Below are 16,451 nucleotides of genomic sequence, written 5' to 3'. Positions count from 1 at the left end.
ACAAGGAATGGACTCCCCAAACTTTGCTCTTAAGTTTGACCCACCAGTGACCCCATACTGACACACAGGATAAGTTAGGATCAAGACCAGAGCAGGAGGTAACTGTGTCCTGCCTCTCACTGACCCAGCGGTGCTCACCCTCAGGTCCATTTCCACCACTATCCAGTCACTTCAGACTTGAATGTGTTTCATTTGGTTAAAAAATACAAAATGGGGGCGGGGTAACAAAGTGGTTACATTCTTCACAATGGGCCAGAAGTAGCTCTGGTGGAGATTGTGAAACTCAGCTAGGAACTTGCTTGTCTGCAGCTGACGGATTTTATGTTTTAGACCTTTGGTTACTTTTGGCAAGAGTTGGAACCTGAAAGGTCACACGAAGAACTGCAAGAACTTTTAGTGGACAATAATAAGCCCATAATGGAGCCAGTGTCTTTGTCCTCTCATTTATGCCCAGATTTGCGACCTCAGGAGCTGGAAGGACGCCTTGGTCTTTGTGTTTATCTTGAGACAGTGGAGAAAAGATGAATGAATGCGTTCATTCTTCAATTCAGGTGGGAAAGGTGGAGGAGCTGGTGGGGGTTGGGGAGAGGGCTCAGTCGGAGCAGGAGGCCCTGAGTTCCAGTCTTAGCACCCCTGTAAGAGCTGAGCATAATGATGTGCATCTTAAACCCCAGCACTGGGGGGGGGGGGGGCAGAACTGGCTGCTCAGAGCTCACCGGCCAATCAGTTTACAAAATGGTGAGCAGGAGTTTAGTGACGGACCCTGTCTCAAAAAATAAGGTGGACAGCCATAGAGGCTGATACCTAGTGTCCACCTCTGGCCTACATGCACTCACATGCAAGCACACACAGGTGCACACACCACACAGGTGCACACATGCACACACGCGCACATGCACACGTGCATATGCACACACACACACACACATGCACACACACAAGCAAGACGAAAACAAAAGTTGACGAGAACAATAGCACAATCAGCAAAGCCCTTGCTATCTAAACCTGAGGACCTGAGTTCAGACCCCCAGTCTCTACCTAAGAGGCTGAGGGTGGTGTGGGGCTGCGGAGAGAGGCAGAGAAAAGTGGATCCCTGAGCCTTGCTGGTCAGCCGCCTAGCACAATCTGAAAGCCTTGGCCCTCGTGAGAGAGATCCTGTCTCAAAAAACAAAGTAGATAGCACCCAGGGGTTGCTCTCTGGCTGCCACACTCATAGACGTGTATACACACACACACACACACACACACACACACACACACACGCACACACACGCAGTTGAGCAAGATGCATAGACGTATCTCCCTTGTTTCAGAACCCTCACTTTACAGACCGGACTCCCCAACCTGAGAGCCCGTAGCTCTGGGGGAAATGAGTCCAGTGGCGACCCCGCCTCGTGCCTTAGTTAGCACAGACCCTCCCTGGGCTCTCTGGTCATCTGCTGCCTTGGAACTGGGCCGGAGCTACAGACTCTTGATTATTACTTTCTGCATACCACTAGGCCAAAAAGAACTGCAGAATTTTGAGGGCAAGGCCAGTTTCAGTCTCAGTCCTCCCTCCTTAACTAGCCAAACAGGGTCACTCAAACAAGCGTGGCATACTGGCCTTTAGCGTTCAGCAAAGCGAGGCTGCGTTACCGTACCGTGTCCTTTCAGGGCACACCAAAGCTGTTGCTGCTCTGCTTTTACAAGGCACCCAGTGAGCCAAGCTATTTGCCATGGGTAGGGCTGGGTCGGGGGTGGCTCGGTGGGAGGCGCCGCAGGCTGTCCACATCTGGTTGTCCCTGGACAGCTCCAATAAAAGAGCCGTTTTCCGAGGCTGGTCTGTAGGAGATTTGGGGACCTCGGGCCCAGGAGCGCGCTGGCTTGAGTGCTTTGCAACTGCGGGCAGCCAGGCCAGCTGCTGGGAGGAACCCAGGAGGTCCAGCCCAAAATCGCCCCGCGCGCCCTGGGTGCCCGGGCAGGCGGTGGTGTGAGTGCGGGTCCGCTCGCGCCCCCTAGTGCCCAGTGGGCGGGGCGGAGGCGGTGACGGGGGCGGAGCCTCGGGGCTGGGTGCGCGGGGGTCGCCAAGCCGAGTGGGAGCCAGCGCGAGAGCGGCTGCAGGCGGCGGTATGGCAAGCACGGCCTTGGAGATCATCGCCTTCACCGTCTCCATCTCGGGCTGGGTACTGGTGTCCTCCACACTGCCCACCGACTACTGGAAGGTGTCCACCATCGACGGCACTGTCATCACCACCGCCACCTATTTTGCCAACCTATGGAAGATGTGCGTTACCGATTCCACCGGTGTCGCCAACTGCAAGGACTTCCCCTCCATGCTGGCGCTGGATGGTCTGCATCCCTTCGGGCCCCCTTCCCCATTTCTGCCCCTCGCTGGCTTTCCTGGCTGGCGCGTCCTCTTAGGAACCCGCCGTGGGACCCCGGGAGGGAGGCCGGGCTCCACTCTGCCCCCGGGAGGGTCTGCGATACCCGCTGTCCGGCGGGGCGCCTTCTGAACCTGGGAACTCTTGGTGGGGACGCATAGGATCATTTCAGGCGGTTGGCGAGCGACAGGGCTATTCCCGAGTCTGTCTGGGACTGTTGGGACGTAGAAGCTTGCCACCCCACCACCAAAATCTGATTCTCATTAAAATGACACCACTGAGATCCATGAATTATGGCCATGAGATCCCTTTAGCCGGTTCATTGAGTCTTTGTAAAGCCAGGCACTGAGGAGGGGAGAAAGAACCATAGTGAAGTTTTTTGTTCTTTTTCTTAAAATCCCTCCTACATACTTGAGGGCTTGAGGTTAAAGCTTCCTCTAAGTTTCAGGAAAATAAATATCCCTTGTGGCTGCAGCAGGCAGGAGGTGTTGGCCAGCACGAGTCCGCAGGACAAGTGAGCACACTTCAAGCTTTGTGTGTGCATTCTGGGTCTTCCTTGCTTGGTTTGGTTTGTTTTGTTTTGTTTCGAGATAGATATTGACATAGAATCGATTCAGCACCAGCACAATGCTTGCTCAAGTTCTAGGCTCTTCCCAGGATTTTACAAGGGACTAAAAGGACTCTGGCAGAAATTTAAGAAGAGCCATTTGCATTGCTTCTAGGTTCTTGAGGTGTTTTCCTTTTCTTTATTATTCCTCTTGCAATTTTTATTTACATAGCTGGGTAAATAGAAGACTTGATTCCCCTAAGACAGTGCTTGCCACAAAAAGCAAACTGTTGCTCAATTCAGTGTTTGATGGAAGCTGTAGAAGGGTGGCACCAGGGGCTGGGCCCTGGTGTATAAAATAAGTAGCTGGAACACTGTTTATTGCATGCATTGCCGTTGAGTTTCCTGTGCTCAGGAGAGCACACATTCAGGAGACAACAGGCAGGCTCTTGTTTCTGTGGTTTACATTCAGGAACGCGGGAATCACAATATGTTCTTGGACTATTCTGCTTGTAACTCTGTTGTTGCCTGAGATAGCCTGCTAGATAAGTATGCTTCCTTCTTCGGGGCAGTTGGGGGGCAAGGAAGAGGAGAGAAAGAAATACTCCTTCAAGCTTGGAGTATAGAACAGTGGGATTTCCCTGTTGTGTGTCTACTGTGAAGGTGGAGATGCTCTGTGGTGTGGGGTGGGTACTGAGGAGGACACGAGACTCAGTCCTCATTATCAAGAACTTGAGTTGGGCAGGCGTTGAGTAGAGGGAGTTATATGCCACCCATATAGGCGTAAATGCAAAATGGGCATGCTCATGTGATAGAAAATGATATTTTAAAAAAGCAGAAGTGACATGTCCCACAATGTTTTTAAATTAACAGCATCTTTGAAGTTGGTACAGATAGAAAAAACTTTTGAGCTGCTGCATAGCTCTCAGTCCGGATAGACAGGTTCACCTAAGCCACTGACCCCTGGTGGACACTGGACCCTTTCCAACTCTCCCCTGCTGTTAGTGCCTTACTGAAATTCTTTATATCACCTCTTCGTGTGCATGTATATTTCTGTACACTGTTCCATCGCCACATCAGAAGAGCATGCATTTTAATATCCAGTTCACACTGCCAAATTGCATTCCACTAAGTGCAAGGACAGCTGCTGTGCTGCTTCTCACCGCTGTTCCCACCCAGTCAGACATTACAGCTGCGGTCTTACCGCCATTTTACGTGGCGTTCTCAACATGACTCTGACCACTTAAACTTACCTACCGACCATTTCCTTTTTCTTTTTTTCTATTTATAGTTTATGACAGTAGTTGTATTGTTTCTTCAGGTTTTTTTGTATGGGAATCCGTGATTCCTTGGTGCTTGCTATCTGAACCCACTGCTTGTCTAAATTTATTATCATTTTTCCACACTGAACTTTGAAAATGATGATGTAATTACAACTATCAGTCTTTCCTTTGGTGACGTCACCCTCTGTGGTGCACTAGGACATTTTCAACTATAAAAGACACACATAACTTCTGCATCTCCCAGGAGGGTTCAGCCACAGCTAGTTTTTCAAGTGAAAGGGAGTTGATCTCCCCTCCCCCAGACTCAAGTGGAACTTTCCAGAGCAGCACCCTCCCCCCAAACTCCAACCCTGCCTTCTTCTCTCTGTCTTGGATTTCCAGGGCAGTTATGTTGGGTGCTGGGCCTGATATCTGAAGTGGAAGGAGAAAGCCACCTGACTGTTGTCTCTAGTGTCTACAGACCAGAACAGCCCTGTTTCCCCTGCTTAAGCCAGGCATAGGCTCCTGTGGGAAATGCCAAGAGAGAAGGCAGGAGACTCTTGCTGTCTTGTGTTATGGTAAATAGAATTTCCTATTTGAAGTCAGATCTCTGATTCCTCATCCTCTGGAGGAATCTCTGTTGCTCCTAGATTTCCCTTTGGGAAGCACGAGGTGTGGCAAACCTAGCATCCCGTGAGGGCTCTGTCCTGTTGGCAGGCACTCACATCTGCCTGCAATCGGTCCTTGGTGGTAGAAGGAATTCTTTGGTGGTTTCTTACTCATGTGCCATTCACCTGTGACTGTTCCTGTTTTCCAGATGAGAAACGGAGATGCAGAGAGAGCCTTAGGTAATGAAGGTCGCCCTGTATGTGAATGGGAGTGTGAGAGCTGACAGTGTCCTGCCTGCCCTCCTCACTCTTCTTTGCACAAATACGCCACACTCCTAGTACTGCAAAAGCTTGCGTTCTTTCCAATTAAACACAGCAACTAACTATGCTGCTGATTTGCAACTGGAAGTAAAAGGCATATCATTAAGAAGACATTTATCTTTTAAGGGTTACCTGGAAGGTTTCCTGCCACAGAATTCATTAGGTCCAAGTTACCATTTGAAAATTTCGCAGTGGAAGGAACTGGTGATTCCTGTTTATTGCTAACCCATATTCCTTTCAAAGGGCACTTGAACTTCTTTTCACTTGTTTTACCATGTGCCATCCATTTTTGCTAATGGGGTGTTTGCCATTTCTTGCAGGAGAACTATAAATTATACCTTGAGAACTTCTAAGTAAATACATTCATGCCTCAGCACTTTAATGTGTTAATTAGCTATTAACGGTGTCAGTAAATTAGACCTGTCAGAAATAATGGCCTCCTTGACCAGGTTTTTACTACCACCTCCCTGGATGGTGAACTTCTAAGTCTGCCCTCGGGAGCTGTTAAAAAGCTGGGGTGTGGAGGTCTGCCCTGCAGAAAGATAAACTCTGAAAGTCTGCTGGAACTCACTACAGCCTGAGATTCTGAGTGCTCACAAACCTCAGGCTAATTAACAAACACCACAACCAATTCCTTTCATGGCTGGCAGGGGAGTTTTTCCCTTGTCTTGGCTCCCCATTACAGAAAAATCAGGCCAACTATTGTCTTTAGTGCATGTAGAAAGTTAGCAAGTTATTGTTAGTGTTCTGGAGCCAGGGTGAAGTGCACTGCTCTGCACACCAGCTTTCTGGGTAGCACTGAAGAAGGAACACAGCTAAACAGGATGAGAACCTCCTTGTCCCCCTTCTCTCTGGCATCTGTGCCTAGTGGCCAGGGAAGGTCAGAGAGAGGGGACTTCAGAATGAGAGATTCTGGAAAAATGATTGTTTCTGGAGTAATGACTACTGTTATTTTCCCTGCCTTGCAAGACGACTGGCTTGGACTGGCATTCTAACCACTGTTTACCACGCACAGAAACTCATTCCCTGTTCTAGACTGTAGAACTTAGCCGTTGGTATATTCCAGACCGTCTCTCTGCCTGTGATAAAGCCAGTAAGGTAGAGGATGCAACCGCAGATTATGGTTCACAATAAAGGGATGCTGGTTTCTGTCTTTTTCTAAATATACATTACACACAGAAGTCTCCCTTTTCCCATGGTTTTTCTTTCTTGGGTTCCAATGGTCTATGGTCAACTATAGCCCAAAAATATTAAATGAAAAATTCCAAAATTAAATAATCTAGAAGTTTTGAATATGTTTTATTCAAATAAGCTGTTAATTATTCTGTTTTACCTAATTGTTACCTTTTTCTTCTTTTTTTGAAACAGTGTCTCACTCTGGAGCCCAGGCTAGTTTTGAACTTACCACCCTCCTAGCTCATCATCAGAGTTCTGGGATTACAGGCCTGTGATTCCCAAGCCCAGCTTTATAGTTGCTATTAATTTTTTCTGTACTTAATCTGTAATTTTTTCATGTATTTACAGCAAAACTGGTGTATATATAGAGTTCAGTATTTGTGGTTTCATGAGAGTTTTGAAACAAAACATATCCCACACTGATAAAGGATATTACTGCATTTGTTTGTGCTGTCTGTGTGTGTGTGTGTGCGTGTGTGTATCCTTCTACTTCTGTTGTTCATTGCTTGCATTCAGAGCAAGCTAAATGCGACCTTCTTTGCTGCCTGTGGTGAACAGGGGACCACTTCCGATTATCCTTGCAGACACTTTGACTTTGTAGGGGTAATGAGAGGTCTTACTTCTGCTCGTGCAGTGGCTAGAGTTTAAAATAGAGCTGGTTCAGTATTTAGTATCAGAGACCAGCCAGCTCTGAAGCACCGTTATCGTTAACAAAAGAATTCGCCATTATCCCAAACCACTAAAAATAAATTTCTTTTGCTGGTTTTGGTAACCTCCACATCAGTGAAATTAATTTCACACCATAAAATTGAAGGACATTGTCGTGGCAGTCTGTGTTTACGGGGTTCAGGGTGTGTTACCTTGAGTAGAAAGAACGGCTCCCTTCTGCTTTGCGACATGGATCTTAGTAACTGTATTCACACTTTAAACTCCATTCTTCTCCAGAGACATATGGGATGGAGGCCACCAGCACTTACTCCACAAATTTATAACTATTAGCTTACAACTATTAATTATCCTTGACTTTGCTTAAATACTAAATAATGATAGATGACTGTTCCTTATGTTGGCACTTAAGGGTTTTTTTTTTTGTTCTTTTGTTTTTATTAGAAGGCTCACATCCCAAAGTAAACCTTGTGTGTGTTCATTTGCTCATTATATTTGCCTACAAGTGGTGGCGCCCCTCTTGCTGCATCAGACTGAAATGTGCTCTTTCAAATGCCATGAGGTGGCTTGTATGGGAATGGTGTATCACTTTGAATTCTGTTCATTTAGAGCGGGTCAGTGCCTGGCCAAAAGCCCTGCTGAAGTTTATTATCACCCCAGCTATGCAAATAAGATACGTGCCTGTGAACATGAGTGGTTCAGTAAGAACAAGCTCACTGACACAAAGCACTCATTTACATGCAAACAGTTGACTTCATTATAAATTCTTCTTCTTTTTTATATGCACCTGAACAATAGCACGGTGTCACTAAAATAATTCTTAGACTCACTGTGGGTCCCTCACTCATAAGTTTATAAGTTTATAGACTCACTTACAAACTTCTATTGATATCAGGAGACATCTTGCTGCCCAGTTATAAACATCCTAATTTCATAGTTCCAGACTCGTCTCAGTGTCTGTTGAGAAGGTGGGTGCACTAAGGAGTTAGAATGAGAAGCCGTGAGGCATGAACTTAACAAACTTTCCAAGGTGGGATCCTCTCTACCATGTACTAACTCATCTGCAGCAAATCACAGCACCTCTGCATGCCTCAGTTTCCTCCTCAGTAAACACAGGGATAACTTAAAGATCTACTCAGAGGCTATGCATAAGGTTAACCTTAAAGTGTGTGACGTAGAATAGGCATTGAGATAGACTTACTTGCTTTCCTGGTCTGCCTTATCGCATGAGTTAACCATTGTGTCGCCCCCACCCCAGGACAGTATAACGCCCTTCCCAAGTGGCAATGCAAAGTGAGGTTTTCTCTCTGGAGAGCTGCACATCCAATGTTAACATGAATGACCTGCTCTAATTACAGGTTATATCCAGGCGTGTAGAGGACTCATGATTGCTGCTGTCAGCCTGGGCTTTTTCGGGTCCATTTTTGCGCTCTTTGGAATGAAGTGTACCAAAGTCGGAGGCTCAGATAAAGCCAAAGCTAAAATTGCCTGCTTGGCTGGGATTGTATTCATATTGTCAGGTAAATAAAACTTCTACCAAACACGGTGCTTCGGGGTGCTAATAACACGGAGCTGACTGCAGTACTTGCCCGCTGGTATTTTTCAGGTCTGTGTTCCATGACAGGCTGTTCCCTGTATGCAAACAAAATCACAACAGAATTTTTTGATCCTCTCTTTATGGAGCAAAAGTAAGTGTTGTTTTTAGTCTATATGTTTCTAGCTCACAGAAAATTATACAAATAAATATCTTAGATGAGGACATAGATTTCCCGTATCGCTTTTGAAAATGAAGTTTGTTGGTAAGTGGTACTCTCTGTCATCAAGTTTATGGGTCGTCTTGATAAAAGATGCATTGACTTCATTAGCATTGCATATTATCTTTAAATACCTCAAAGCATAGGATTTAGAACAAAAAACTCATCCATTTTCCATCACAAAACTGAAGGGAAATTCAGGAAAAGTTGGAGTGAAGTAAGATGGGAGGAGAGAGTGTTCAGTTGTGAAGATGGAACATCAAAAGGCCTGGACTGTTCGTTCAGAACACTGTTTGCTAAATATTGGGCCTTCTGTGTCTGCTCCGCCTAGCCAGCCTTTATGAAGAAACTGCACACTGTGAAGTTTCTCAACAATGCTGTAGGAGCAAGGTACCCGTTCCTCCCTCCCATCACCACCCCACCCACCCACCCACCCACCCCCGTCAGTGTGACTGCTCCTATCCACAGGTGAGTGCCTTGGGACTAACATCATTTGGTTGGTTATTGTTTCTAAGTTGCTGCTTTTTATAGTGGCCCTAGGCTTATTTCCTTGAATTGGGAAAATCCCAGGGATACCAAATGAAAAACAGCCAAGCATATATCAAATCTATTTTTTTTTGTCTTCATGAAACTATGCTTACATACTTCTATAGGAAGTTGTGTGTGTACGTGTACGTGTGTGTGTGTGTGTGTGTGTGTGTGTGTGTGTGTGTGTGTAGGTGTTTTTGCTATTAGGCTGACAATTGTATTTTAGACTTGAGATAAGCATTATAAAATTTTTTAAAGGTCTAGTATAGAAATAATTGGTCAAGTGGGCATTGCTTTTTCCTAGTGCATTAAGAAGTCTTCAGGCCAGCGGTGGTGGTGCACGCCTTTAATCCCAGCACTTGGGAGGCAGAGGCAGGCGGATCTCTGTGAGTTCGAGGCCAGCCTGGGCTACAGAGTGAGTTCCAGGAAAGGCACCAAAGCTACACAGAGAAACCCTGTCTTGAAAGGAAAAAAAAAAAAAAAGATGTCTTCAAAAAATTGCTTTCCTGATTCTCTCTTTAATATAGTTAATGCATATGTCAGAATAGGTGGAGTTGTAATATTTAATGGAAATTATATTAACACATATCAGTCCCTTCATGTGCCAAGCATAGCATTGCACAGATTCTATCAAATTATTTTACTTCTTCAATGCCCTTATGAAGCAGGACTCTCTCTTGAGATTCTCTTTCTTGGATCGAGGCAAGAAAGGCAAGTCAACGCTGACAGGAACTTGAGCTAAATTCCTCCACACTTCAAACAGGGGTGGAGTTCTGTACAGCACATGCCTCAAAATGTGCAGCTTATAATAATAATTTCATAATTTTTGAAACTAGATGCTACATGTGCTTTTTTATTACAGAGTTTCTGTCATACATTTATTTTACAATAGTTTCCACTAAGAAATTTTATTAAGTAGGAACCAAAAAAAAAATCATTGTCCTTGGACCCAATATAATTTTTAACTCTCCTATCCATGTTAGAAAAATATATCTTGATTTTTTAATGTTCTCCTCACTTTTTTTCTGTTGTGTTTTGTGTTTTTGAGATACAGTCTTGTTCTGTAGCCCAAGCTAGTCATAACCTATAATCCTCCTGCCTCAGTGTCCTGAACGCTAGAATTATAAGGGCTTATATAATTCTTGTTTAATTTTGAAAATTAGATTTGCACAGATGTACATGATACCAAACACCGAGGTGAAGATTGGGCCCTCATAATCTCAATGAGGCTAGTTAGCTCAAAGAATGATTAGATCTGAGAATTACAAATGTACCACATTCTAATTAAAGAGGCGTGACAGGAATCGGGTCTTCATTGAAACTTAGTGTGTTTTCAAACACTAACCAGTTGAGGATCATGATTTCATCCAGTGTTTTATTTTTTAATCAGCACTTTCTTGGAGGGGGTGGGCATTGACTCCCAACACAGAATTAAACTGGTTCCTTTCACAGGTCTTGAAAAGTCATCTTTAAAGCAAGACTTTGACCTGGTTTCTTGAGGGAACAGAACATTCTCAGCTGGCTTTGCTAGAATTTAATAATTCCTGTGTGGGGGTTGGGGATTTAGCTCAGTGGTAGAGCACTTACCTAGTAAGTGCAAGGCTCTGGGTTCGGTCCTTAGCTCTGGATAATAAATAATAATAATAATAATAATAATAATAATAATAATAATAATAATAATAATTCCTGTCTAATTTCAAGTTTATTTGTACTTGAATATGTGTGGGAGTCACAGCTCCTGGCTCTGCCCACATGGGTGAACAGAGGTTTGGAGGAGGCCACTGTAGGAAGGTTCTAGCCATTTCTGATGTCTTAATAGACTGGATTATGTAAGTTTCTTGAGGTCAGAAAGCATCTCTTTCAATTCTACTTACCACAGTGCCTCCAAGTGACCTTTACTGTAGAGAACTGGTCCTTTCAGACTTGTGCAAAGCCTCCTGCTGTGTCAGCAGTATGAGGAGGCAAGATTCTGAGGCTGGAGGTAGGAGGCACAAACAAGTTCCTCTTCCCATAAATGCCACACACTGAGCTATACAGGTATCTGTAGTCAGAAAGTTTCTCAGGTCCCACCCAGCCCTGCAGCCGCTTATAAAATAATCACTCAGAGGCTTAATATTATTTACAGACTGTATGGCCCGTGGCAGGCCTCTTGCTAGCTAGCTCTTTCATCTTAAATTAACTCATTTCTGCTGGCATCTTGCTGCTCCTTCATCCGCGGCTGGCATCTCCCCCTCCTCTCTTTTCTTCTCTCTGTGTCTCTGCTTGGATTTCCTGCCTGCCTCTAAGCTGCCCTGCCATAGGCCAATGCAGCTTTATTTATCAACCAATCAGAGCAACACATATTCACAGCAAACAGAAAGACATCCACAGCAGTTATCATCAAGTGCCTTCTCCCCAGGGGTTGCCCCAAAAGGTGTGACAGTAAATAGTGTGACTCCCGAGTTCAGTCCTTGGGCAAAGCACAGGAAGAGAGCTGTTGGCCACAGGTTCTGGTTTGAATTGTACTCTTGGTACTCTTGTACCCAAACCCTGAAATGTGCTAGAAGCCAGGTCTAGCCTTGGAACATGGTTCCCTCTTACTGGTTTGTTGATGCTGTTGGCTTTCACAGTACTTCTCTCCAGCGTTAGACCTTTGCAGATCTCCACACCATCCCTCTTTCATGTACACCTTGGCTGCCTAAGTTAGGAAAAGCAAAAAGCTCACCAACAAATTCCCACTGTGTGCAAGGAACCCAGTTGTAGCTTTATGCATGAGAAAAACATGAGTGGCTTCATGTCTAGAGCTGGGGTCAGGAATCTAGTAGTCTCATGGCCGAGCAGTCGATTCAGTGGCTGTCTGGTCTAAAACCCCAGCCTGCACAGTGTCCATCCACCTGACGTTGGACAGAGGCACAGCACTCACCAGCTCCCTGGTGCTGGTGCTGTTTCCCCTTTCTGTCTTTTTCATCCATGTGAAGATTCTGTTCGGACAACTCCAACATGGGCATTTACAGAGCCTTGAAAACAGTCCCTTCTCTTTCCTTTAGGCTATGTCAAACCAACTTCCCCCCTTTTATTAAAACAAAATGTAATAAATCCAAAAGAGAGAAAAAAAAAACCTGCCCTCCTACAAGCTTATGCTAATAGATAACCCAAGGCAAGATTCACAGCGCACATGATGACATTATTCTTACCCTTGCTTTGTTGTCCAAACCATTAACTTCCTGAATGTCTTGTTTTATTTTCTTAAACTGTTCTGAGTTACAACTGATCAGCAGAAAGAAACTGCTTTTCAAATCATTCCTGTAGCCTGTAACCACGACCCATGTAAAGAAACAGAAGAGCGTGCTCTGAGACTCTCTGCTATGTGAGATGTGTCTCTGATGCTTGGCCTCTGAGTCTCATGCTTGGGTCTTGCCCTGGAGGCTTTTCTGTTTTCAATGTTACTGTGGAATACTCCTCATTCCTGGCATATCTGATTTGATACTTTAGGATTTAGACCATATGAAGGTAAAATCTTTTCACTATTGTGTCTATTCAGTAGTTAGAAATTAATGCTTGCCAGGCTGGGGATATGGCTCAGTGGTAGATCCTGTGCTTAATATGAAAATGGTCTAGCTTCAACCCCCAGCAGAGAAGAGAAAGGCATGGGGTGGGGGATGGAAAGAAAAGAGGGGAGAGGGAAGAGGGTGGGAGAGAAGGAGGGAGGAGAGAAGAGCTACTTTCAGATAAATTCTCTCGTTCTGGTTTCTGGTTGAATACCAGCCTTACAGGTACACAAGTGACCTTGCTAGGCTGTTTAACTTGTCTTCCACCTTCATCATCAAGTACCGCTGTGTGGATGCTCACAAGGTTATTTGGAAAGTGAACTGACATTGATAAAGAGCCCATAGAGTTCTGGGTAGGAGATATTGTGGAAGTGTTAAGTACTGAGAGCAAAACAAATGGTTACATATTAAGAAGGTGTGATTCTGTGACTTCACTTCGTTCAGAGTGACACAGGTCACCTCTGCTTACTGGAATCCCCCGATGCTTTTGTTAGGCTAGCAAGCCTTTAAACAGCAACCAGGATAGCAAATGTTTGCCAGCTCCTATTTCATTTTACTGACTAGCCTGTGGTGTAATTGTCAGCTTACCCTGAGCTCTGGCAGTTCAGTTCCTATCCCTCCATACTCCGGTCAGCCTTCCCATTGCCTCCGGAGAGAGGTACGCCTCTGGGGGATTCCCTCTGTGCTATGTGCCCACGTTCTAGCCCTACTGGTAGCTCCTGCTTGCTGGTTTATTAATTTGTCTCCTAGACCAGGCAGGGAGCATCATGAAACAGAATGCAGGCTAATTGTTGGACTTCTTGTAGCTAGTCTGAGCTGCAGAACAGCGAGGGTGAAAATACAGTGAGGGTCTGTGTCTCTCCATAAGGGACGGACATTTGCTTATGAGATAAGGGTAAGCAGGTGAGGAGAGAGAGGATCCCGGGACTGGAGAGACGACTTGTCTTTAAAGGCTAGGCTCACAACCAAAATGTCAGGAAGGGTCCTGAGTCCAAGCTGCCTGGTGTAAACTCAGCTCTGCTTCCTGATGGCCATCCTTGAAGTTTCACAGCATTCCTATGCTTTTGTGCTTTGAATCTATAGAACAAGGATAAGAGGTTACAATGGTTAGGTGTGACGGCATACTTCAGCTGTTTACAATTCTATCTGATGGTGCATATCAAATACTGCAAAATGTTAGCTCTTGTTTTGAAAAGTAGTGGTCCTCACATGTATGTTCACACAGCAGAACATTTTCTCTTACAGCATTTTGAGATTAGCAGTAGAGAAACGTTTGCTGGAATGTTAGAGCCCTAATAAAAAGGACAATTGCCTCATCACAGTAACATAGATGGACAGTGTTATAAAGATTAAGGAAAATAACATGATATGATAATATGATACTTGGCCTTCAAGTAAGAGGAAGGTTCAAAAGGGATCTAATGTCAGTCTTTAGGAGAACCCACACAAGGAAGGCAGAATAATGCCCAGTAGTTTCTGGCCCCCTGTGTCACCGCCCTGAGACATGCAGCACCGTATCACACACAGTAATGTGTTACAGGACACTGTCAAGTGGACAGGGACTGTGAGACTCTTCTACCAGAACGTATCCCAGGAGTCTCCTGAAACACCTACTTTGGCTCTCCATTGTTTTCCAGCATGCTGCTGAGGATTCTGAATGAATGTTAGAAGCATTTTAATTGTTGAAGTTTTTTTTTTCTCCTGCTGGTCCATCTGTTCCCATTCACTTCAGTACAAATGAACTCACTTGCTGGTGCCCACAGAGACTTCAGCACAGGCTCAGCCATACAGAGTCGACCCTGAAGGGTCTCAGGGCAGTATTTGCTCTTAGGAATTTCCTATCTTAAAGGACAGCCCTGTCCACAGGGTCAGTTTATTCAGACTTCAGAGTTGCCTGTAAACATGTCACTGAATTTTCTGTGAGCACCGTGACTCAGCACACCATTCCCACTTCAGAGCAGGTAAACCCCAATTATCCACACTGCTGGAGGAGATCAATGGCACTGATGTTACTAAGTAATGGGTTTGTTATTGAAATGAATGGTGTAACTCAAGACATCAGATGTTTCTACTAAATTATAATTTACCTTGGCTAACGTGACATTTAGTTCCACTGTAGATGGCTTTTAAGTTTCCATGAGTAACTGTCAAGTGTCTTGAAAGACACGCGCTGATCACCTGGTGCAGTGTGAGCCAGGAAAGCACTCGGAGACGGGTCGGTGAGAGTCTGGAGCCTGAAAATCTCGGCTCTTTGGGGTCTTAGATTAATTCAACTGCCTCATCTCAGTAACACAGATGGACAGTGTTATAAAGATTAAGGAAAATAACATACTGGGAAAATGTTGGTCAAAACTACCAAACTTTATTCGTTTTACATCTATTGGTGAATTCATATCGGCATTCTTGATTGCTTATTTTTTTTTAACAATACTTTGGAATAATTTCTAACACTCTTTCTTATTTCTTTAATGAGTTAAAGAAAATCTTTGCAATGTGTTTTTATCTTTAAAAAAATGGAGGTGGAAGCAGTTGCTGCAGCAGCACACAGGAATAAATCAAACAAGGTTCCTGCCGTTACCACAGTACGTAGGATTCTAAACTACCTAGAGGCAAGTCACAACACTGTAATAATGTGTAATTCATACCTGTCATGATCCACAATTCAGAACTGACACCAGAGGAAGAAAATTAAAAAGTCCATTTTTGTTTTAGTTTTTCAAATTTGAGAATTCCCCATGAAGACGTCATGACATGGAATTTAAATTTTCTTGTCCTGTTCTTGCTGCTGGTTGGGTGCTGCCACTGTTCTGTAAGTGTTGGGGATGCCAGACCGTGGGAGGGAACTGTTAACAGAAGAGATGGCATCTTACAGAAGGGAGGTGCACTGTGGCAACCACAGGGTGGGCGGGCGCTAAACATCCCACTCTACATCAGCAACTTGCTGTGTGCAGTATCGGGAGTAAACGTACTTATGCATAATGGGTACCCTAGAGAGTACCCATTGATACAAATGTATCCTTGCATTTTTATGGACCTTAGATCATATAGAGGTGTTTACATCAGACAATCATGCCGAAAAGGCTGACTTAGCAATGGAATTCAGTTTTGGAGTATTCATGTGGATAACATGTAAATGTACTTTCTAATTTTTAACATTTTTTTCCTAAAACATATTGTTTTGCATTAAGGCAGCTGGCATATTTATTTTGGTTATTACCAGTCTTAATTAAAACAAGGGCATTGTACTCTAAAATGACCTGTGACCTTCATTAAGGTCACTTCAGTTTTCTGTGGGCCCTGAAAGGATGAGGTGTTTCATTTGTTACAGCCACTTTATTTTTGGAGGGGCTGCTCAGCATGCCCTGGTTAATGACTCCTCACCTTTTGTGGGGGTTGGAGGAAAAGACAGCCCCAGGGCATTTGGAAAAAATTCCACACCCCACAGTTCTGGAGCCACTGAGAACTTAATGAGCCAGGGAGGGAGAGAACCTTTCTGAAATGGGAACTAAAAGCAGGCTTCACTGACCGGGATTTAAAAATATTCATAAACTCATTTACAGTGGGAGGAATGGTTAAGAGCCCAGGTTTGGAATCACAGTTCAAGGTTTTAAATACGAGTTCTACCATTTGCTTAGCTGAAATACGGGGCAAGTAATTTAATCTCGCAGAGCCTCAATTTCTTCGTTTGCAAAATGAAGATAT

The 16,451-nt window shown here is 44.6% G+C and overlaps 1 protein-coding gene across 4 annotated transcripts in view; it reads left to right on the top strand.

Annotated features, from left to right (window-relative positions):
* The window catches only part of Cldn10 (claudin 10), an 83,277-nt gene that overhangs the window by 61,980 nt on the left and 4,846 nt on the right, over positions 1-16,451 (top strand). For 3 of the 4 annotated variants that reach the window (XM_059273211.1, XM_059273210.1, XM_059273209.1), the window contains exons 2-3: positions 8,299-8,460; positions 8,547-8,628. In XM_059273211.1, the coding sequence (XP_059129194.1) occupies positions 8,299-8,460; positions 8,547-8,628 (244 nt within the window). Of the gene's footprint in view, positions 1-2,072; positions 2,329-8,298; positions 8,461-8,546; positions 8,629-16,451 lie in introns of those variants that run through there. The other variant, XM_059273208.1, reaches the window with a different exon arrangement.

Source organism: Peromyscus eremicus, chromosome 9 (genome assembly GCF_949786415.1).
Source record: "Peromyscus eremicus chromosome 9, PerEre_H2_v1, whole genome shotgun sequence".
In the NCBI taxonomy this organism is placed as follows: domain Eukaryota; kingdom Metazoa; phylum Chordata; class Mammalia; order Rodentia; family Cricetidae; genus Peromyscus; species Peromyscus eremicus.
The sequence above is the reverse complement of the archived record's forward strand: the minus strand, read 5'-3'. Positions and strand labels throughout refer to the sequence as shown.